This window comes from Cryptomeria japonica, chromosome 5, assembly GCF_030272615.1.
Source record: "Cryptomeria japonica chromosome 5, Sugi_1.0, whole genome shotgun sequence".
NCBI classification, from domain to species: domain Eukaryota; kingdom Viridiplantae; phylum Streptophyta; class Pinopsida; order Cupressales; family Cupressaceae; genus Cryptomeria; species Cryptomeria japonica.
In genome coordinates, this window is record NC_081409.1 from 931,400,997 (window position 1) to 931,426,488 (window position 25,492).

General features: G+C 36.0%; 1 protein-coding gene across 1 annotated transcript; it reads left to right on the top strand.

Annotated features, from left to right (window-relative positions):
- The first annotated feature begins 17,334 nt into the window (after window positions 1-17,334).
- Window positions 17,335-19,553, top strand: LOC131035758 (S-adenosylmethionine synthase 2). Its single transcript, XM_057967502.1, has 2 exons — window positions 17,335-17,653; window positions 18,057-19,553. Exon 2 carries the CDS (start codon window positions 18,057-18,059, stop codon window positions 19,236-19,238), a length of 1,182 nt encoding a protein of 393 aa, XP_057823485.1. The 5' UTR covers window positions 17,335-17,653; the 3' UTR covers window positions 19,239-19,553.
- The last annotated feature ends 5,939 nt before the right edge of the window (window positions 19,554-25,492 follow it).

The window sequence follows — 25,492 nt, forward strand, 5'->3', positions numbered from 1 at the left end:
GAAGCAAACTGAATAAAATGTCTTCCAATAGAAGCACATACTAGCTTGCTCTTACCAACATAATATAGTTTTATAAAAGTCTATAAATAGGTTTATCATTGAAGTCTAAGTAAGAACACAATAATATAAAGCCCAAACCATAAAGACAATATCAGTCCAGACTGATAAACTAGAAGCAACGACAAAAAGGGTAGAAGTGACACTATCCTAGCCTACAAAACTACAGTAATTCAGAACTAGACCTAGATATCAGTGGATGTGTTGAAAAATCCACCATATTCTTAAAGTTACCAGAAAACCTCAACCTGGGAAGGCCTAATTATCAAGATTAAAAGTCTTGGTGGTCCTTGGCTCCTTGCATGGCTACTATCTGGTTGCCCCAAAAGAGGATTCCGCTTCAGCCTTAAGGTCCCTCATTTTGATCTTGGACGCATCCCATGTTGCCTTCTTTCTTACCTGCAAATGAGATGCTTTTATGATGACAGGCGGTATAACTTGAAAATTTCCCAATTCTACTTTAGGGAATTCCAAAGGGGACTCAAAACCTTCCACATTCATATACTCTATCCACCAATTGATGCCTTCCGCTAGCTTCAAATGGAGCCATTTTTTAAGAAAGTCAATATTTCGTTCCATGGTAATATTTTTGTCTGTGAATTTATTCCTATCTTTAATCACCAGAACATGTTGACACACAATACCTTCACTGCAGTTGGCACCAACCTTCTTCTCTTCCACCTCATATTCCTCTGGGAAGGGAATTCTGAGAAATTCATCAACATTTTGAAGTGCAATCTCCAAACCTCTCAATAGTTCTTTCTGGAAAATAGCTCTACAAAGTTGGATGACATTCGGCTTAGGAATTTTCATCACTAGTAGGATAGCAACAAAGGTTGCAGGGATATCTAGGTTAACCCTAAATCTAAAGTAATAGTTAATCTCCTCCTCCCCCATGATTTCTTGCACAACCCTAACATATAGGTCATCTAGGTCATTTAAAATCCTATGCCATCGCTCAGGCTTAACCTTTCCTCTAAAAGCCATCATCCTATGCTTTTCATCTAGCAGTAATACTTCATGTGACTCCATTATCACCCTAGCTTTGAAATCACGAGAGACTATAATATGAAAAAGCTTGACTGCTAAGCCTTTAAAAGGAATCCAACTTCCTAAAATAATGGCAATTAATTCGCACATTTAGTGGGGAGTGCTTCGACATGTACGAAGGGGATTGGTGTCAAGATTAAGCTTGTTGCCATGAGAAACAATCATGGGCCACCCACACTTCTCTAAAATCTAAAAGTTGGATACATGATTGAGGTACCACTTACGCTTAAGGTCATATTTATGAATCCTTAAGTCTTTTTTGAAAAGATTAAGGATAGAAAATGTGATATCCACAAAGGCATAATCAATCCCTTACGAGCCTAAGTTCTTCTACCAACCTCTACAAGCGTTTTATTTTATTATTTTTTCTTTTATATTTTTAAAGCCTTATTTATATATTCTTATAATATTTTCCGCTCAAACCTCATCGACCCCTAGGTTAGCTAGAGAATCTGCTATACGATTCTCTTCTCTGTAAATATGATGTAAGGAGAATTCCCCTAAGGCTTTGAGAAGGTCTAAAGCCCTACCTAGATGGGCATTTAATTTCCAATTTGGGGTCGATTCCTTTTTTAAAGAATTGATGATGATAGTCGAGTCCCCTTCTATCTCCAATTTTCTTATATCTAACTTTTTACTCAATAAGAGGCCTTCGATAAGAGCCCAAATCTCTACCATATTGTTGGTTTCTATCCCAATAGGTTTGCAAAGGCTGGCAGTTCTAGTGTCATCCCAATTGTGAATGACACATCCTATTCCTACCTTTCCGAGGTTACCCCTTGAGGCCCCATCGAAGTTTAATTTAAACCATCTAGCTCTAGGAGGAGTCCATCTGATGTGGGTTCTTAGATTAGTGTTATCCTGGTTACCTTTTCCAATGAAGGGGGGAATTTTCAGACCTTGCCATCTACTCCTCATTATTTCATCCCATCTAGTAAGAATTACCTCCTTCTATTGCGAAAACAATCTATTATTTACAATTTCAACAACGGATGCCTCTATTTTCAGAATCAGGAGGTCCACATTCATTTCTCTCTTTGAAAATTCTTTTGTTTCGCTCTTTCCATAATTCCCATATCAAAATAGATGGGGCAACTGTCCATATGATGCTATATATTCCTCTGTTATTTAAACTCAACCAACTTCTGAACTAGTCAAGTAATTTATCAGGAATAGTTGTTGCCCATTTTAATCTATTACATAACCATCTTTAACAATTATTGCTATATTGCCAATTTAGTAATATGTGGTCTACTGATTCTAAGGCTTTTTTGCATAAGGAGCACATAGATGGGCCCTCAAAACCCATTTTAGTGAATTTGTTTGTTGTCAAAATTCTTTTTTGAAGGGTTGTCTAGGCAAAAGTACCTGCTTTGGGGGGGCAAAGATTGTTCCAATAGAGATGGATTGGAAGGGAGGTTTAAGGGTGTTGAAGTTTCTTATTAAGTAGATGATATCCCTCTTTCACATTATAAGTTCCTGTAACAGATCCTATCCAAACTAGTTTGTCCTCTCCCAATCTAAAATATAGCTTCCCATTGTTTAAGATTTTCATAAACACCTCTACTTCCTGCCTAGGAAGGTTCATATTGTCTAAAGATTTCCATCTCCAACCCAATGAAGGGTCATTATCCAGGAATCCTATATAGTCCTTGACATACCTACCCCATTGAGTTGTCAATATGTCTTTAATAATAGTGTTATTCATCAGACCATCTAAAGTCGGGTATCCTCCCCAGGAATCTTCCCAAAAAAGAGCTTTATCGCCTTTGGCAACATCCCAAGAGAGTTTTTCTAGAATAATGTCTCTATTATCTATGAGGAAGTTCCAAACCCTAGACCCTTTAGGAGGTGAGGCCATTCTAAAGATGCTCAATGGGTCATTACTTGAGAGATACTTGTGATTGAGGTTTTTTACCCATTTAAGATTGGGCTCCGAGTATATTTTCCAAATGAGCTTAGCTCCTAAAGCTAGATTTTGCCTGGTTAATTTTTTATGCCAATCCCCCCCTCCTTGATACGTATGCATATTTTGTCCCATGCTATCATAGATAACTTAATTTGATATGTTTCTCCATTCCAGTAAAAGTGTTTGAGTTTTCTTTCTAACTTATCATTGACTCCTTTGGACAGAGGAAGGCAGGACATCTGATAAATAGGAATTGCTGATAAGATTGTTTTCAACATAGTTGTTTTTCCTGCTAGAGAGAGCCACTTATTTTTCCAAGATGCCACCTTCTTGTCTATCTTGGACATGATGTTGTCCCATGATTTGTTGTTCTTGCACCCTCTTTCCAATGGTAACCCCAAATACTTACAGGGGAGGTTTCCTTTCCTATATCAAAAAATGTTGCATATTTCTAGTTCTAACAGGGGAGGAGTGTTGAAAAAGAAGATCTCAGATTTGTCTTGATTGACCACCTGGCCGGAAGCCTTGGAATAGTTTACTAGAATTTTCCTAAAGGTTCTAGCTTCTAACTTTTTGGCTGCCCCCATTAGCATGGTGTCATCAGCAAATTGTTGATGTGTGATTGATTCTAGACCCTTGGTGACTTTAATGCCATTAATCTAATTGTTTTCCTGAGCTTGTACAATCTCCCTAAGGCTTCCGCCATTATGATGAATAGGAAAGGGGATATTAGATTTCCTTGCCTAATTCCTCTAGAAATTCTGAAGAAGCTAGTAGGAGATCCATTGACTAAAATTGAAAACTTGGGGTTGGAAATGCCTTCAAAAATCAGATTGACCCACTATTTAGAGAAGCCAAATTCCTTTAGGCGGCTACAAAGAAACCTCCAATCCACTTTAGGATAAGTTTTTTTGATGTCTAGTTTGACTAGCATCCTTGGATTGTCGTTTTGTTGAATGGAGTGGATCACTTCTTGGGCAATGATAATTCCATCAAAGATGAATCTCCCAGGCACAAACCTTGTTTGCTCTTCAAAAATAATGTGAGGGAGGATAGATTTAGTCTATTGGCTAATGCTTTTGTCAGAATCTTATAAATGGTATTGCAGAGGGAAATCGGTCTAAAATCATCAAAGGATTCAATGTTTTCCTTTTTTGGAATTAAGGCAATAAAGATATTGTTGATTTCTTTTAGCAGTCTGCCTGAATTTCTAGTAGCATCCAAGGCCTCCATGATTTCTTCACCTAATATGTGCCATCATTTATGGAAGAAACATGTTGGGAAGCCATCAGGCCTTGGAGCTTTGTCAGGGTGCATTTGGCTTAGTGTTGTCTTAATTTCTTCAACTGAAAATTTACTATTTAACGTATGGTTTTGATCTGGGCTGATCAATTTTGGAATGTTGGTTAAAAAATTAGATTGTGCTGCTAAATTTGAGGAGTCTCAGTTATTAAAGTTATTCTTAAAGAAGTTCACAACCTTTGAAGTTATATCTTTAGGATCCTCAATCAAATTTTTTGCCTCATTCTTGATGATCTTGATTCTATTGATATCCCTTCTCTGCTTGGTACTATTGTGGAAGAATTTAGTATTCTTATCACCCTCTTCTAGCCAAGTTTTCCTGGATTTTTGTTTCCAAAAGACTTACTCCTTGGCTAAAATGTTTGCATATTTACCTAACAGTTCCTTCTCCCTTTGGAACTTAGTATGATCCATACCATCTTTAATTACAACCTCATTAAGATTCTCCGGGTCTCTCTCTCTAGTTTCTCCTTTGATTCAAAAATGTTACTGAAGTGTTCCTTGTTACAAAGTAGAAGTTTTCTCTAGATAAATTTGAGCTTGGAGGTGAAACAAAAAAGTTTGGAGCCTAAAAATTGCTCCTCATTCCACCAAAATTCAATATTGTGGAGGAAATATTTTCTCATCATCCACATCTTTTCAAATTTAAAGGGGTATTGACCTACATCCTCTTCTATGGAAAGAGATATTAGGAAATGATCAGATCCTGAGATTGGAAGGATTCTGGAACTCGGAATGAATGGGAAATGAGTCATGTTGCCTTCGAAGAAGAATCTGTCTACCTTCTCCATTATCTGACTGAATCCTTCCCTCCTATTATTCCAAGTGAAATTTCCATTGCCAGCCTTTATCCCCTGTAAGTTGTTCCTATTCACCCAAGCTCTAAAATCTTGAAGAGATTGAGGTTCTTTTTTGTTGCCACCATATTTTTCTCTTAAATTTAGGATGGCATTAAATTCTCCTCCCATGATGATATTCTCATCCATATGTTGTAAACAAAAAATTTCAAGTTTTGTCCATAGTTCTCTTTTTTTATCTAACTGGATTGGTCTGTATACATTGATTAAACTCCCTTTTAAGTTGCTTTGTAGGCTACTAAACTGCCCGGCTATCCAATTTTTGTTGGAGCTAAGTGTTGAAAAAGAGACCTTCCTTGGATCCCAAATTATTCCCTGACCACCAGAGGCACCTTTATCCTGTTCAGTTTCCATTTTCCAGAGTCCTATTTTTTTCTTAAAATTTTTTGCTTCCTTAATAGACAACTTCATTTCTTGAATAAAAATGAATTCTGCATTCCAGGAGAAAATGTTGTGCTTGATGATGCGTTGTTTGTTAGGGGCCTTCATTCCCCTAACATTCTAGGATTTGATCTTCATGGCTCAGTGGGAAGGACCTCCCCCTTCCTTGCATTAAAGAAGTTCAAAAATTTTACTTGGTCTTCTGCCAATCCATCCTTCATTCTTAGATCATTAAGAGGTTTTCTACCTCTTGTCCTGGCTTCCTTAACATAATCTAGGCTCTCAAGATTCTAGAAGTCTTGAAAAATGCCCCGTTTAATTGAATTCTTATTGGTTTTCATGCCCTGACTGATATCAGTTCAGGACTCTCCACCATGGGTTTGTTGAGAAGCTCCCTTCTCGGGTACTAAGTCCTCCTTAAGGGCGCGCTCCTCAAGCTCTTCCTCCTCATTGCCTGCCGGACCCTCAAACTCCATAATATTTAGGATCTTTTTAATTAACTCTTATTTCTCTGCAACAATGGTCTCCTGATCACCATCCTCCTCTTCACTGAATCCCAATGGATTGTATGTTGCATCCAACTCCAAAGGGATATCATGATTTTATTGGATCTCTTGGCAGCCCTTACCACTTAGGGCTCTTGAAAGAGTGTCATTGATATTGCTAAACCCTCCATTAATTTGAGAGTGGCATGCCTTTTCCATTGTCTGGTCCAGGGTTTCTATCTGTTCCACAACCTCCTCCTTTAAAACCTCTGCCTCATGTAATAACTCTCTAAGGGAACTTAGAGGTCTATTTGGAGAATTTGATCTTGAGGAGGACTAAGATATAGAAAGATAATCTCTTGATTTATCCTGAGAATCTCTCCCCCTGGATTCCACAGAAAAACCCCCACCTGAAGGGTTGAGACTACTGTTAACCATAGGATTAGGGTTAGGACTCTCAACAAGTGATGAATTGTGGATTGATTGATTCCTTGTCTTAAGGATAATATCCCTCTCATCTATGTAGGCAGAGTAAAAGGAGGGTTTAATGATCCAGGATCCTTTCCCAAACAATAATTCAATATGCTAAAATTGCTTGACTCTGGTATCTATATTCAAGAGTATTTTGATCTATTTTGAGATTTCTCTAAGTCTGATACCCTCACAACCTAGAAAGGTTCCCATCTTATTGCATATTGTGTTTAAGACTATAGGGAATTGGTATTCTACTGGTAGTTTGTCAAGATTGATCCATCTTGGAAAGAGGCTCAGACGATATGTGTTTGGAAATTTCTTGGAATGCAACTGAAGCAATGAAAACAATAACCCTTAAAGAATTTGATTTCTCCATCTAGGATTTCCTTTTTAACTGCTTCATCTTTGCATAAAATAGAGAGAAATTATAGTCAAGTGTAGAGATACTTACCTGGTTGGGATATTTGCTTTCCTACTGTTGAATGATGCTTTGCAAGGGTTGATTGTTGTCGGTCGAAATTGCAAGAACACCCAACTTGTTGAAGTGTTCCCATATAGGATTAAATGATATGAGATCTAAGTTTAGCGGGATCTTATTGATTGTTTGCTCCCTCTGGGCAGGAGGTGACCGAATTTGCCAAATGTTGAACTGTTGGGCATTGTTAATGGGAATTGCATTAGCGCTTGAAGCTAGATAATTAGAATTCACAGATTTTGATGCCCTAGTAGGTCCATAATTTTGTTGAGACTAAAAGCTCTTGCCTTTACGACATTTATCCTTCTGTTTCATTGGGATTCCTTGGGCGTAGAGTGTAGATTTTTCCTACCTCCATGCTTTCTTGCTTTTCATTGAGCAGACAACTTCCCATCCCTTTCCTGCAGATGTGTTGGAGGAAGGAGGATCCTTCCCTGGAAACATTGTGATTCACATATTTGCGCATAAAGCATAGCAGAGCTTTTTGAACCTTGGATTGCAATCCAAACCATATTCTTATTTTATTTGAATCTTTTTATACCTCAAGAATATATAAATTTGGGTGCCCACAATGTATATAATTGTACACCTTAAGAATATAGGGTATAAATCTATTAATGCACCTTTTTTGAATTTTTATGTCAATATTTTAAATTAAATTATTTATATTATCAAAATATTCAAAGGTAAATTACATGATTACATAATTATTTGAGTAATTAAATGATGATATATAAATCACATTTGAACCATCACACTATATCAGATACAATCCTATAAATAATTTGAGTGATGAATCTAGGGTTTTAGCTTGGCCTAGATTAGGTTAGGTCATAATCAGGGGCTTGGCCTTGATCAGGTGAGGTCATAATCAAGGGACCTCATTTCTGACATAAATGCATAACAGTCCAAATCTAATAACATCAACATTGACATTCAAATTCGTGAGCATGTTGGATCAATGGAGACCCAAGCCACTGAGCATAATGGCCTAGCGAGTGTTTGTACCTTGGTGGTCACAATAACAACACCACCACTTAACCACCACACTATGGGATGAACCTTTCAAAACTTATATTATTATAAAATATAATCAAATATAATTTATAATATTGGTGTAAAAAATTAACATTTTAAAAAGGATATTTTTTTTAAAAAAAATGCATTTCTAAAATATAATATAATATTTAAATTAATGTTGAGAAACTACAAACTCTAACATTCTTAGATCCATATCATATATAATATTTCAACCTTTTTATTTTTTATTGAAGTCAAGTTTTTAAAGAAGTAATATCATTTAAACTTTTATGTTAGAACGCAATGTTATTAGGGGTCATACCCTTGTAACATTTATACAATGCTATAATATGAGGTTATAAAACCTTATATATTATATGCTTTATGAACACATCCCATTTGAAATAATTATAATCTCATAACTTTTAGATTATTAGTTATTTGTGAACGGGGGTTATTGAAACAACTGACTAGTGAAGAGACCATTCCCCCTATAGTTAAGGAGGTTCTCTCTCATTTGAGAGGTGTGAGAATTTGGAGATTTATAGTGAGTTACATCACTAAGCACAAGAGGTATAATTGGTCATGTGAAAACATTGGAGGAATATTGCTAGGTTCAAGTCTATTTTGTTATAAACTATATTTTATAAGTGTTTTAATAAAATGACACTTTATGAGGTTTTTTACCCAAAAGGGTTTTCCCCAAATATATCTTGTGTAACGTGTTAATTTATGGTTATATGATTCTTAATGCATTTATTTTATATCTTGTTTATAATGATTAGTATCCTAATTCTAACATTTTAATTAATGAAGGTAGACATTCTACAATTCTACATGGGTGTGAAAGACCTATGTACCTAAAATCACTTAAAAATAGAAAATAGAGTTGTTGTTTTCCTTTTATTTGTTTAGCGAGGGTCTAATAAATGATTTTGGTTGTTTGTTTGATGTATGAGTTGATTTATTCAATATTATTAATCAGTTGAAGTTTGATGCACAATTTTTTAAGGGTTTTGAGTATTTGTGCATAGGGATTGAGCTTAAATATAGTTCATTTTGTTTGAAATAGATAATGATTATGCTATTATGAAATAGATAAGTATGGTAGATAGATGTTGTACATTATAGTGACTTTATTTGAGGAAAATAGGAAAACCCAAGGAAAACGAGGTTATAAGGAAGTTGCCACTAGTGGGTCCAAGCATCCTATGCCTTATTGGGTATCTTTGTTGCTATTATTTTTTCTTTTAATTTTCACTTCCTTTCATGGTTTATTTTTGAGGTTTAAAATGATTTATGGGTGAGACTGTATTTATAGGTGAGTAGTGCGAGAGGTATCTACAAAAAGTGTAGATTAGTACCATGGGTTGACAATTGATTATGGCACCATCTCAACCACCCCTTTGCCTTTTCCATTAGTACATATTTACCACTTCCTCCCACTAAAAAACATATCATGATGGATTTTAAGCCCTTGTGGTTCAACTCAATGAAAGTATCTGATAGGGAGATTGCTACGTAAGTGCTCAAAAAGGCCAATTTAAGTCAAAAGGCCATAGAAGCAAACAAGAGGTATTGTTTTTATTTGCTCCTGATGTTTGCAATAACAAGTTTAGTTACACTTGATAAGTCTCTCAACAAGTCCCCACCAACAACCTCCCTTTTTGGTGATGGCTCACACCCATGCTCAAATCTACTCAAATTGCTCACTCCACCCAACTACTCATTCTCAAACCCTGCTCTTTTGGCATTCAACACACTATTTCCGAGTGAACTAGGAGACTCCATCATGGATATGTGGGGCAGCAAAGTTTTGTTCAAGGTTTGATAGTCCAACTTAGTTTTAGGCTCATAGCCTTTGGCTTGCTCAAATGCACCAACCACAAGGCCAAAATCTCCAACTGAGGCTATGCACTGTCCTAGGTTCCATCTGACACTTATCTCACTATTTTGGATTGTTCTCCTAAGGTTTCATAAGCCCCCAACTCCTCCTTACAATAGGGTTTGAGCATTTTGTCAAAAACAATCATTTGTGTGTTATGCAGTCAAAAGGGCTACTAGCCCGTGGAGGGGTAATTGCCACTTTTTTGCTTGCCCTGCTCAACGATGGTTAAAAACTTCTACAAAATTGGTTTGGATAGTGGTTTGGAGGTATTTACTAACATATTTTCATGGTTTAGGCCTCTGATAGTGCAAAATGAGGACTGTCCACTATTTGTGGCATAATTGTAGGGTTTTGGAGGGTTTGAAGTGTAACCACTGGGTTTGCATTCTTGTGCACCTCTTCAAGTGCCTAGGTTTTCATAAGGCCTCTGAAATGTCTTCAATAGATGTCCCCTGCCTCTGCCATACAAGCATTGTGCCAAACACTTGGCAAACAAGTGAAAAATCAGTAAAATTGTCACTGTCACAGTTAAAACTGCCCCTTTACCAGACAATTTGCTGCTACATCATTTGGGCCTGCATCACAAGGTGTTTGAACTGAAAATATGCCTCAAGGAGGTCTTAAAAACTCTTATGAAATCTCCTATTACATAGCCTTTATAGTTATGAGGCTTGGATTATGCTTTTAAAGCATTCCATGAGCATTTTAACAAACACATACCCAAAAACAATGAACTCACTATTTTGTTTACAAAATGAGAATGCTTAAATGGAACAAGCTACTCTAATACATCAAGATGATGCTAAACATCCTTGGTCACATTTCCAGACCTCTGTCTCATTCATTTGTTCACTCCAAATTGCTTTTGGGTGCAAATCTTGAGTTTTTGTTCATGCTACTAGCCAAACAATCAACACTTGCCTAGTATTCGCTCAAGTCCTTCTTCCAACCATACTCTAGGCATAAAATAGAGAATTTGTACAGTATATACATGAATTCCAACTTGAATAAATCCATTATGTGGGATCCCAGACCTGGATTAGTCAAGTGGAGACATTTTAGAACTTCAAACCCTTGATAGGGCAGTGAGCACACAGAAGTAAAATAAATTTATACAAACTAATTGCCAAAGGAAACCAGTACTACAATCAATTAGAAATCACTGTACAACCAATATGCACACTTTCCCAAAGTAATAGTATGGACTAAGAAGGTACAATATAGACTGTTACACCAAAGGAGTTAAAAACAATGAAATAAGCCAAAATTTCATGATTTTATTAGGAATCTGTCACTCATACAATCACCAACCCTTCCCAAGGAAAAGGGAGGCCTTTTATATTTTCTCCAATTGTTTATCAAGCCTTATTATGGACATGAGGCTTCCATGACTTCATTTTGCGAGAAAAACCCAAAAATGACAACTTTGACAACTTTTCAAGCCAAATGACAACTTTTCTTGCTCAATGAGGCATTTTTGACAATCTAACCTTGTCAACTTGTCTAAACAACTTTGATATGCCTAAAAAAACTTATCAAACATGTTTCAATGCTTTGGAAAGCATTAGAAGACCTTTTTGGCAATTTTGCACATTTTTGCCAAAACTTGTCAACTTAAATCCTGAAAGGCAAAACTTGATCTCTTCAGCTCAAAATGAGATCAAAACCACTAAACATGACACAAAACAACCTAAAACAACATTAACAACCTAACACAAGACATTACAAACATGAAAGCATTAAATACTCAAAAATGGGAGTTTTACTCAACTAGGTGCTCCTGCACCAGTATCATTTCAAGAAAAAATAAATCTAGCAAATATCCACATGAATCCTACTTTGTAGCACAACCTCCTTGGCCTTCAATTCTGAAATCATGGCATGTAGCATCAATCTCTGGGGACAAACAAAAACAAAGTTATTCATACATTAAATTTTAAAGTCTTTTGATGTTATATGTAGACAATGAATATTTGCAATAGATATTTCAATTTCTTTGAAAGGCTTAGGTAGTCCAAATTATGAAAATATATTATTGACCAATGTATCGACTTAAGTTTTCACCTCAAAAACCGACCTGCAACTTGTTAGTCCATCGTGAAAATATAAAAGCTATAGGAACTCAAGCTTCAACCAATGAAACAACATTAAATAAAGCAAATAAAATGATTAAACCTTCATCAGTTATGTCTCATTGTGTCCTAACCCCATTGTTCTTGGTTGGAGATGATTTGCTCTCAGACAAGCACTAGTAGCTTCCAAGATGGCAAGTGCGGAATGGACTGATAGATGATATGATATGCAAAAAGCTATGCTATGAAAATGATTTATGCTAATTTGCTCAAAAACTCTAAAATGCTTAAGACAAATGAACTCACAGATGCAAAGATTAAGACTCCTAGTTAACTATGAGATTAGCTACTAGTTTCAAAAATGGCTTAGGAGACCTCTATTTATAGATTTTTGAGTGCTTAAGCTTAGGTGGCAGAGATCAACAGTCATGATTAAATTTTGCTTTTTGGATGGCTATGAGCAAGAGGCTGAAGGTTGAGAGAAAGGGGGAAGGAGAAGACAAGTGTCACTCATCTCACCTTGACTGAGGGAAAGATTGAGAGAATCTAGGATTGGTTGGAGAATATTTAGGGATGGAGGGACAAGTGGAGATGGACTAGGTTTAGATGGACAAAACCTCCTCCAAGAATATAAGAGTGTTGGAGCAAAAATAGGGAGGTTTCCAAGATTATATGCACGTACACATTTTATTCATGAATATGAGAGTTGGAGATAAGTGGCTCATAAATGATTTATTTTTATTTGATTTTATTGATTTAAATTAGCCACATGATGGATGAGTAGGCAAAGGTGGAGATAAAGGGTGAGTTGGAAAGTGGTAATTAAATAATTATGAAATTATTTAATAATGGAACTATAGGATAGTGAATAATGCACAAATATGATAAGGGATGATAATTAAATATTAAATATTTAATTATTGCCTTAGAAGAAAGAGGGATAATGAATGAATTAATTAAATGTTTCAACTCAATTAATTAATAGAAGAATATTAAATACTAATAAATTAAATAAATTAATCTTTTCAAATTAATTATTTAATAGAAGAATAATCATTAAATAAATATAAAATATTTATTTAATTACTCATAGCCAATTTTATGTGTATACATTTTGCCCCTCTTTGAAATGATGTTGAGACAACATTGTTTCAAAGATCAAATCAAGTCTCGATGATGCCCCTGACGATGATGAAAATCCTGATTGTGTGCCCCCTCGAGAGATTGATCGTGAAATTATGAAAAATTTGATTGAGCGATTAATCTCACGATAATTGATTGAAAATATTTGATTAAAAATAAGCCCTTTATGAGCGATTAATCTCACGATAATTGATTGAAAAGATTTGATTAAAAATAAGCCCTTTAATTAAATAAAATTGCCCCACTTTGAAAAAATAATTACCCCTTCAAAAAAATAAAAAAGGTAAGAATAAAATTAACCATGTGCTCATTTTATCCTCATTTGCAATTTGTTAGCTTTTGGAGAGAAAAGAGGAGTTGTGTTGAAGTGCTGAGCTGGCAAGATGATGATCATGTACAAGAACCATAGATTTGAGCGCGTTTCAAGATGATGATTTTTCAAGTTTTTGACCATTTTGACAACATTTTGTAGACACCAAAGACACAATGTTTGGAAAATCAAAGTGCACAAGCAAGCAAAAGTCCTATGGTAGGCCGAGACAATAATTGTTGAATCTCACATGGGGTTTCCCTCGAGGCTACGCTATTCAAAGCAGATAACTAGGTGATTGACCCCACTGGCTCCACCCTCGACACTCACTTCTCCGGGGCAGCCAAGCACCAATTTCCATGAAAACTCCCCATGACAAACTGCATATCTCTACTAGGAACCGTGCGTATGTGAGCCGCTTCAGAGGTCCAACCTCCTACGCCAACAATGAGAAAGATTTTGGCAACTAGACAAGATGGTTTTTAGTAAGGGCTTTTGGTCATGTGGCCATACATGCAACGCTTTACACTATAAATACAGAAGGTTTCCAACCTATAGAGGTTGCACTCTATAGGGTTTATGGGGAAACATAGTGTTGGTATGAACTAATCAACACATGTTGTCCATGACTTTCGTCATAGACAAGATTTACTTAAAGTGGATTGGAAGGACTCGATATTAGCCCGTTTCTATTTGGGTTGTTCCCCTCTCACTAGCCCCTCAAGGTAGCTCGGGAAGGCAGACCCTCTAAAGGTAACACATAAGATAAAAGCAGGTCTAACTTTCTGACCACCGTATTAGGGTTAGAGCATACTCACCTACTACTTTTAAGCAAACACGATAGACAATGATTCTTTTTAACCTTTAGATTATATATGTGCAACTACCTTACTAAAAACAAACAATGCAAGTTTGCATGTTGTTCCCTTAGTTAAGCTAGATGAAAGATGTATGATCTTTTACTTTCCAAAAGAACTCCTAGTTAGACTGAGTGAGAAAATGCATAAAAATTGCTCAAAATAAAGCCTTGCATGCACACAAGTACTTTGCAAAAATTGAGTCTTGGATAGGCGAACCTGCAAAGATTTGTTAGCTGACAAATTATAAAATTTTAAATTTTGCAAATGATGAGAATGAAAACGCTAAAATAGTAAATGCGCTATCCTGCAAAACATAAGCCTACCCTGCAAAACAAAAGTGTTAACCTGAGTTGTAAAAGCGTTGTCCTACGTAATAAATGCATGATTTCACAAGCATAAGTGCTAACCTGGGTGATAAAAGCGCTAACCTATGTAGTAAAAATGCTAACCTGAGTGATAAAAGCGCTAACTTATGTAGTAAAAGCGCTAACCTATGTAGTAAAAGCGCTACCAAATTTCACACAGGTGCAAAACTATCTTACAAATGCTTTAATTCATTCAGTTATTACGAGAATTAGATAGGATATTAGAAGGAGATGTGTGAGGCCTGAGCCCCACGATGGGGGCCAAAAATGTACCGACTTAAGTTTTCACCTAAAAAACTGACCTGCAACTTGTTAGTCCATCATGGAAATATAAAAGGTATAGGAACGAATGAAACAACAAGAAAGAAAGCAAATACAATGATTAAACCTTCATGGATTATGTCTCATTGTGTCCTAACCCCATTGTTCTTGGTTGCAGATGATTTGCTCTCAGACAAGCGCTGGTAGCTTCCAAGATGGCAAGTGAGGAATGGACTGATAGATGATATGATATGCAAAAAACTATGCTATGAAAATGATTTATGCTAATTTGCTCAAAAACTCTAAAATGCTTAGACAAATGAACTCATGGATGCAAAGATTAAGACTCCTAGTTAACTATGAGATTAGCTATTAGTTAAAAAATGGCTTAGGAGACCTCTATTTATAAATTTTTTAGTGCATAAGCTTAGGTGGCAAAGATCAACGGTCATGATTAAATCTTGCTTTTTGGATGGCTATGAGCAAGAGGCTGAAGGTTGAGAGAAAGGGGGAAGGAGAAGACAAGTGCCACTCATCTCACCTTGACTAAGCAAAAGACTAAGATAATCTAGGTTTGGTTGGAGAATATTTAGGGATGGAGGGACAAGTGGAGATGGACTAGGGTTAGATGAACAAAACCTCCTCCAAGACTATAGGAGTGTTGGAGTAAAAATTGGGAGGTTTCTAAGATTATGTGCACGTACACATTTTATTCATGAATATGAGAGTTGGAGATAAGTGGCTCATAAATGATTTATTTTTATTTGATTTTATTGATTTAAATTAGCCACATGATGGATGAGTTGGCAAAGGTGGAGATGATGGGTGAGTTGGAAAGTGGTAATTAAATAATTATGAAATTATTTAATAATGGAACTATAGGATAGTGAATAGTGCACAAATATGATAAGAGATGATAATTAAATATTAAATATTTAATTATTGCCTTAAAAGAAAGAGGGATAATGAATGAATTAATTAAATGTTTCAACTCAATTAATTAATAAAAGAATATTAAATACTAATGAATTAAATAAATTAATCTTTTCAAATTAATTATTTAATAGAAGAATAATCATTAAATAAATATAAAATATTTATTTAATTACTCATAGCCAATTTTATGTGTATACAACCAATATTTAGTGATTTTTTAAAATATTTTTTATTAGGTTAGTCCTTGGAGAAATCTAGGGATAGATGGAGGTTCAGGGAAAGATGGAGGTCCAGGGAAAGGATTAGGTGGAAAGTGACATGATTTCACAATACTGTCTTCTTGGATTAGTTCATTGATGAATTTGGATGTTAGTGATTGTACAATATTGTCATATTATGCAAGTAAAAAATTTTGAGAAGATTTTCTCTTGACATTTTTATATATATTATTTAAAGATATACATGCTAGTTAAATATTATTCAATATAATGGTAATTAAAATAATTTTGTTCAATGTCGCTTCGTGATTAGATTGTGTGACAGTTTTTTGCATCAATGTTTCGAAACACACTACATGATCCATCATCATGGATCATTTCTTCTCATCTAACATTCTTCGTCTTGATGATGGATCACACTAATGTTGATGCAAAAAGTTGTCACACAATCTAAATCTATGGATTGTGGAAAACTAATATCATTAATAAAATAATTTAAAAAAAAATATTTTCAAATTGTTTTAGTTCTTTCATTAATTCATTTACATCAATCAATAAAATCTAATAATTACATTCTTAGAATCATGAAATTTCTACATCACTCTAATTAATGTTTTTTTCGAAGTGTAGATTTTTAATGCCCAACATCTCCAATAGTGAGTAATTCCTAGTCTAATGAATTGGTAAGGTTGTGTCAAGGTTTAGAGTTCTTCCTATATGAATCCAATTTTCAACTCTCACCAGCTAGGTTTGCCTAATTGGTAGTCTGAGTAGGCTAGATCTACAACTCCTTACAATTAGTTTCACCCCAAATTGCCCCAAATTAACCAATGATAAATTACAAATATATTTCAAGTTTCAAAAACTTACACACAATCTAAAAAGTAACCAATCTTGTATTAGATATTCATTTTCACAATTTTATGTAAAAGCTGTCTTTCAATATGATTGCCTTGAAAAAACCATGTCTGTGTGGTGGGTATCAAGTTCCGCGTAAGGTAATAATTCTATTTGAAACCAGAGCCAGGTCGCCCTTGTTTCCGTTTACCAATATCAGAATGCACGGCGACATAAATATCTAAATACAAAATCACGTAAAACATCAGAAACAATGAATCTGGTCGTGATTTTGAACAGTAACCATCAAAATTTATTATCATAAAAAAAATGTCACCGACCGATCTTGCGGCCCAAGGTAAAAATGTATTTGTAAACAAGATCTCCGCCATTCATAATTTATTTGCCGGCGGTGGTAAACTGGCCGGTAAATTCATACCGCGTGGGAATTACGTGGCTGAGCTGTCCGCGGACCCTTCCCGGAAGAAAAGCACTATCGCTGCTGACGTGGACAATCATCCTGAGCCGTCCGATTTCAGTCGGGACGACGGACGGGTTAGATTTTCAGATTTTCGATCTACATCTGTTGTTTGTATTGCGCTTTAAATTGGATCAGTGGGAAGAGAGAGGTCGTGCTTTGCAGTTTTCTGGGAGAGAAGAGGGCAATCTTGAGCTTCAAATCTCTTCCGGACTCTGCATTTTTCTGTGTCTAGCTGCTGCCCTGCTCTTTTTGAGGTACTGCATCTGCCCAAGGTATGTTCATGGCTGCTCTTGCTTCTAATTCGTTTGATCTTTTGGGTTTGAGGTTTTGTGAGAAGTTTCACATTTGGGGAAATCTGGTGGAAGATTTATCAGGTAGTGTGTTAATATGGTTGGACTAGTAGTTTATGTTGGATTAGCAGCTTGTTATTTGTGCTGGTTGTGGGAAATGACTCTGTAGTTTGAAATTTGAGTTTAATGTTTTCTTTTCTAGGTCCCCAGTAATTTCTATGTGAATGTTTATGTGCCGAGGCAGGAGATCTGTCAATGTATCGAGTTCTTGTTTTTCAATATGGGACTGTTAACTTGATTGTAACATTTAGTGTAGAGATCTGTGCATTTGGGGCCATGAAGTGGAAGAATTTTGAGACTGACTTCTGGATCTTGATTGTTGTAGATGGATACTTTTCTATTCACATCCGAGTCTGTGAACGAGGGACACCCAGACAAGCTGTGCGATCAAATTTCTGATGCAGTCTTGGATGCATGTCTGGAGCAGGATCCTGAAAGTAAGGTAGCATGTGAGACCTGCACCAAGACCAACATGGTTATGGTGTTCGGTGAAATCACTACCAAGGCCGATGTAGATTATGAACAGATTGTACGCAAGACCTGTAGAGAAATCGGCTTTATCTCTGATGATGTTGGTTTGGATGCTGACAACTGCAAGGTGCTGGTGAACATCGAACAGCAGAGCCCTGACATTGCCCAGGGTGTGCATGGACATCTTACCAAGAGGCCCGAGGAGATTGGAGCTGGGGATCAGGGTCACATGTTTGGCTATGCTACTGACGAAACCCCTGAGCTCATGCCTCTCACTCATGTCCTGGCTACCAAGCTGGGTGCTAAGCTTACTGAGGTCAGAAAGAATGGCACTTGCCCTTGGTTGAGGCCCGATGGTAAGACCCAGGTCACCATTGAGTACAGAAATGAAGGAGGTGCCAGGATTCCTGAACGTGTGCACACTGTTCTTATCTCCACTCAGCATGACGAGACCGTCACCAACGACCAGATTGCTGCAGATCTCAAGGAGCATGTCATTAAGCCTGTGATCCCAGAGAAGTACCTTGATGAGAACACCATCTTCCACTTGAATCCATCAGGGAGGTTTGTGATAGGAGGACCCCATGGAGATGCAGGCCTCACTGGCAGGAAGATTATCATTGACACATATGGAGGGTGGGGAGCTCATGGAGGAGGAGCATTCTCTGGCAAAGATCCAACCAAGGTGGATCGGAGTGGAGCATATGTAGTCAGACAAGCTGCCAAGAGTGTTGTGGCAGCTGGGCTTGCAAGGCGATGCATCGTGCAGGTTTCTTATGCCATTGGGGTGCCAGAGCCTCTCTCTGTATTTGTGGACACCTATGGAACAGGGAGTATCCCTGACAAAGAAATCCTCACCATCATCAAGGAGACCTTTGATTTCAGACCTGGCATGATTGCAATCAACTTGGATTTGAAGAGGGGTGGAAATCACAGGTTCCAGAAGACTGCTGCCTATGGCCACTTTGGAAGAGATGACGCCGACTTCACTTGGGAAATTGTTAAGCCCCTCAAGGTAGACAAGGCTGAAGCTTGAAGCGGTCTCCATTGACAATAAGTGCAGTGTTTTCTATTTTGTGCTATTTGTTCTTGTCGCATTGTAATTCTAGCTTTCGGCTAATAATTTTGCTATTGTAGTTGCTAATATTGTATTCAATGCGTCTATGCGTTTAAGTTCCCACTTAAAGTACTGTACTGTTTTAGAATTCTTTCTCTTCCTTCAGCAGCATAATTAGTTGCTTCTGGTTGTGATTACTGTTCTCTCGGTTATAATGACTCAGCTGATTAGCTGATTATCTTTGATTGTAACTTCCAATTTGTTGTCAATGCACAAGAACAATTTATTTCGCAATGATATGGTATATGGAAATCAAAATATATCATGCTGGTTTGGGTCTTTCAGTGGCACTGGGGATATGTCTTTGTAATATTTTTGGAATGTTGGTCTGCAAAGGTCCAGTTTCTTAAAACAAATATAAATGTTATATTATTCCATGATGGTGAAGCCATGCGTCCTCTGTACATGTCCCTTGTTCCTTAAATAAATGAATTACAATATTCTAATGTTCAATGAATGTGCAGCTTTCTTTGGATATTCTAATATGCAATGAATTTGTCACATTTATTGTCTTAAAGTTGGTGTATTAAAGGTTAAGTTGGTAATCAATTATTTTATGAGGATAAAGATAAAAGATTAAGATGGTTCCATTCACGTACATAATTTTGAGGACAGTGTCTTTTATAATAAAGGCTGCCGTATTTAATCGTTGAGATGTTTATGTAGCCAACAATGTTGTAATTCAGGATGAAATGAAGTGGAGGAAGGTAGCTGCCAATTATGTTTCTTCCAGAATCATTTCTGTGCACAGTATCTATTTTTGTACGGATATATTTCATTCTGCATTTTTTGTTTGTTGTCCCAGGGGAATTCCGGGTCAGAAGAGAACTTCAAAACAGCTCTCTTATATTTACTAGAAATAGCTTTACGCTTTCACATTCACTGTAAACAGCTTCCATTTGAGAGTTCCATATGAGTATGATTTTAATGAGTTGCCTATTTTTTATTCTTGACTTATTTCATTCTACATCTTTTAGTTGTTATAAGGAATTCGTTTCAGTAGAAGGTTAAACATTTGTATGAGCATTAAAGGAAATGGGTTACTTTCAAGTATCATCTTATTAGAAGCAGCTCGACCACTATTACGTTCATTATAAGCAGTTTATTTGCTATCATATTCACTAGAAACAGCTTGCATCTACCGTTAGAAACATCGTAGTTACACTGTCATATATGCCAGTGAATGATATAAGAACCTCCGTATTGTTCAGCATAAAACTATAATAGTTTACATACTATACCCCTGACAAATATAAGTAAACAGAATACAGACAGCTTGCCACCGAAATTTCCTGGAAACACCTAATATACTGTCATGCAAGCGCAGAACAATGGTGACAAGCAAGCCCCGTGCTACTTGTATAGTGATAAGGGCATACGTTATCAGCAGTTTCAGAAAACAGAATACGTCATATCACCTTGATAGGTCGAAGCCTCTTTTCAGGGACCGCATGGTGTCTTTCTGGTGCTTACTATGGATTTAGGTGGTTTTTATGTAAAGATTTGTTCTGGCATAAGCTACTATTTAACACGGTTGTGCTTTGAGATGGATTGTGTTTGAACTTCTGAGTCAAGGATCACCATGCTCTTTACACATTAACTCTTAAATGTAGTTGGCTTGATCACATATCCCATTGTTTTCATTTTGTTCCTAATCCTATTGTGCCTTCCGAACTTTATTTCTTTTGGTGATAACTTGAAACAAATAGGGTTTGGTATCCAAATTTGCAGCGAAGGATAGAAGTGACTGAGAAGTTCAAGGCAGCTTAAAAATGTCTCTCATTTTCCAGTTGTATATATAGCCGTGATAGGTCTATAGGTCTTTTTTGTGGATCGAGGATGGAGATTTTCAGCTATTTCTTGACCAGGTTGAGAAAATGCAACAACTGTAAAAATATTTAATTGTTAGGTTGGAACATGCACCGAGCTGACATAGTACGTTAAAACTTTTCTTGCAAAAGGCCTCTTAAGTTCTTCACTTCAGAAGAAGTTTGGAGTGGCTATGCTGTTGAGCGGTCTGCTGCTTAAAGGGGTAGAAAAATTTGAGCAACTGTGACATAGCTCAGAGATTTGATTACCCTATTACTCAGTTGACATATCTATTAATGAAAGATTATTATATTATAGTTCTTTACTTCAAAAATCTTGTAGTTGGCTACTGTCGAGGGTGGAGATTTTTAGCTGCTTCTTGAATGGTTTGAAGGTTTAATTACCTATAAGTGAGCTGACATATCCCCATTTAACCATTTTCTTGCAAGTATATATAAAGTTAACAGCCAAACGACATAGTGATGATCTGCAGATCATTCAACAATTACAGTGCAACAAATTTTACTAAAGGCTCTCCAAATCTTTGTGTATTCATTTATGGAAGGAAATGCAGAGATTTATACAAATGGACCATAACTGAACCGAACTAATTTCCTATGAATAGCTTCTAACAATTAACTAGCAATGTCAGCTGTCTTCTAACAACTCCTAACGATGTTCATTATTCTAATTGTTTTCATTCTCTCTATTGTGAACCAAAAAACAAAGAAAGTGACCATAACCTTCAAAATGAGTCCACCGGCCAAAGCTCCTTTGATCTTTAATCAAACAACTACCACTTGTCTTCCTCTGTGACTTAACCCTTAAATTTCGCTATCTTTTTCTCAAAAGTCTTCGAATGTACGATGAGTCTTCTGATATTATTTCACGAACTTTTCTATCTTGTGTCGCTCAAGATTTATTTCTGGGTGTGCTTTTTCTTGAAGTTCTTCACAAACGGCCAAACACTATCGTGATGATCTGCAGATCACATAACAATGACAATGTAACAAATTTTATGGAAAGCTCGTCAAATCTCCTTAGGAACTCCAAACTTATACAAATGGATCACAACTAATTTCCTATTAACAACGTCTAACAATTAGCTAACAATGTCAACTGTCCTAAGACAACTTCTAACAATCAATTAACAATGTTTGTTATTCTAATGCTTTCATTCGCCCTCAAATGCACATTGTGATAAAAAAGAACAGAAAATGTTTGTTAATGTGTCCCATTACCTTCAAAATGCATCCTACGGCCTAATCTCCTCCGATCTTTAATCAAACAACTGCCATCTGTCTACCGCAGCTGCTTAATCCTTGAATGTCACCACCCTTACCTCAAAAATCTTCAAATGTACAATGAATCTTCTGATATTATTTCACAAGCATTTCTATCTTGAGTCTCTCAAGATTTTTGTTCTGTGCGCTTTTCGGACAATCAGTATATGGAGAAAAGAAAAATAATAATAATTTGCTTTTAGGCATACTACTAATTGAAATCTGTGGCTTTTGAATGACATTTGTGGAGCAAACCCCTTGTTAGGTTTCTGTATCGTTAGATAAACAAAAATTGATCAGTTAAAATTCGAATTTATGATCTTCCATTTGTTTGTGGGGTGTTTTATCACTGAGCTGCTGGCCCACTTTGTGACGCCTTATTTTCGAACATTTCTTGCTAAAGGCTTCTAATTTACTCTTGAACGCTTTATCTGAAATTTTAACCTGTAAAAAGGCTTCCTAATTTAATCTGGAGTACTTAGAAATTTTAATGTGCCCTACTCCAGAACAACTAAATAGTGCTAGGGATTAAGTTTTTTTAAAGTGTTGGTATGTGGTTAACGCTAGCAGACACGGATTCCTCTCAGTCATGTAGGTTAAAATATCTCATATTATCTTGTGGGGAATAATTATGTTAAGTTTAGGCTCACACATTTATTAACTAGTGAAGGATAGTGAATAATGAACATTAATTTATGTAATTAGTTATTTGTTATAGGTAGTTGTAAATTTCAGTTATATTCTTAAATCTATATACACAGTAATGTATTCTCAAAATGATGTAATAGAAATTATTGAATCATCATATTCTTTATTCTTTATACCTTAACCTTCTGAGAAAACTAAAGACGATTCCACATAATTGCTATATGGCACTGCTGAACAAAAATGTTTTTGCTTTTCATTCTTAGTGTCTGCTGACTTGAAAAACAGAGCTCTCCAACTTCTTATATTCTTCTTTATATGTACTGTTATTGGTAATCTGGTGAGTTTGAGTGAGCGAGGCTTCTCACAGTTTTTATATGTTGCTTTGAATATGTACTGGTAGTGTTATGACTTTGAGAAAATCAAAGCTTTGCAAATTTTCTATTTTCTTCTATAGTTTCTTGGTATTGTGATAATGGTAATTGGAATGGGTTCCTTTTGGTCAAGAAACTTGTACAAAAGCTAGGAACAGCTACTGTTTAGGAGTAGTATCTCTAGCTGGTGCTCTGGAATAAAATTGAAAGCTCTCAGCATCTCTTGAAAATATTTTGTTGTCATGTGGCAGTCATATCCAGTTGCTCTCTAAATTGTAGAAGTAGACTTTCGAAATCCTATAGAAGAGCGGACAAATCCCATGAAACCATTTTAATTCACAAGAAGAGCTTTCAACTTTTGTATATGCTTGGTGCATATACTGGTGGTGTTGTGACACAGAGAATGGCAAAGCTTACCAAACTTCGTTTATTCTTTGTTGTAACACTTTTAGGTGTGCGTTCCTTTGGGACAAGGAACTATGGAACTTGTGAGGGGATATTATAGCCTCTACTGTTTGGAGAAAAACAGAGCTTCCCCAGTGTTGTGTATTCTTAGCAACAATAACGGGGTTCCTTTTGGCCAAGGAATCTCTTGCACTTGTGATGGGCAATACAGTCCTTTACCAAAATGTTCGGATCATCTTCTTTTTTAGGAGAGATTTTAGCTGCTTCTGGGGTAAGGTTCGAAGTTTCCAGCTCCTTTTTAAAAGATTTTGTTGCCAGTGGGGCAATATGTAGTTAATTTTTCACATGACGTCTTTTTAAATATATAGAAATTGCAGGACAACGAGTTAACTGTAAAAGACTTCTAAGTTTATTCTCTACCACGTGCTGAGAAATTTCAAGGCCAGTCTTTGGGGCCACCGTATATCTCAATCCTAGAGTATTTTCAACTTTTGCAAACTTTTTCTCCATTGTATATGCTTGCTGCTGCCTTAATAGTTGTATTGTTGTGCCTTCTGTCTTGAATAGTTACATTGTTGTTGACATTTCTTTCCACAGAAGTTTTTCGAGTAGAACCCCAAAAACTGATTCTAGAATCTGGACACCATTAGGACCAGGATTTGTTGTTGGTTGTATTTTCTTCCTGGTGCAAAGGTGTGGATGTAAATTGAAAATCTATTTTTTCAATAACCGACAAAATTCTTTAATGTGCTTGGAGGAAATTTGAGGATATGCGCTACATGTAAATTCAGAATTTCATAATCACCTGCTGCATCCACTTTCTAAATCGACTCAAACAAAATATATGATCACTTCTCTTGGGCTTTATCTTCATAAATCTTTTCTAAATGATCACACAATTTTTTGCTACTTTTATAGTTATAGCTTACTTTTTGTAGTGATGAAATAGACCCAAGATAAGAACTGATTGAATCATTAGGACTTGATTTGCTTAGTCTTTTAAGTAATGATAAATATATAATGTTGGAAAATGTGTGTTGTATACTTTCTATGATAATATAATATTTTTATTTAGTAGTTGTGCATTTTTATGATGTGCCTATATATGGAGATACTTGTAAATTGCATGAAATAATGGACATATATTTATAATATTTAGTATTGAGGGCGATCATGAGGCCATGAGAAGCTCTTGAGTGCACAATCAAAGATATCATGATCCCATGGGATGCTCTAATTTCATGATGTCATGGGAAGGTCTAAATTTTTTTTAGGAGTTTTTTTGAGAGTGAAGTAGATATTGTATTTTTGGTTTGGAGATGGTGGTTTTATTGTTGCTTTTGGGAGGGTTTAGTCTTCTAATTGAACTCTTTGATTGTTTAAGAGCATTAATTATCTCTAGATTTTAGTAGGTACATGTTTACGATAGTGCCATGAGAAACTTTGAATCACTTTTATTAAGAGCTTTTGAGATTGATATAGATTTGTTGGTTGGAGATGGACAAGTTATTATTGAGAAGATGTAAATCATAATGTCATGATGAGTTTTTAAATTTTGCAAGAGCTTTAGTAGGTGATTTGAGATTCAAGTGAGGCTGGAGATCGTTACCATATTGGAGATCAAATGTTGGAATGATGTTTCTCTTGATGAGTTTTC

Coding starts and splice junctions, on each gene's coding strand:
- LOC131035758 (XM_057967502.1), top strand. CDS start 18,057: ATGGATACTTTTCTATTCACATCCGAGTCTGTGAACGAGGGACACCCA.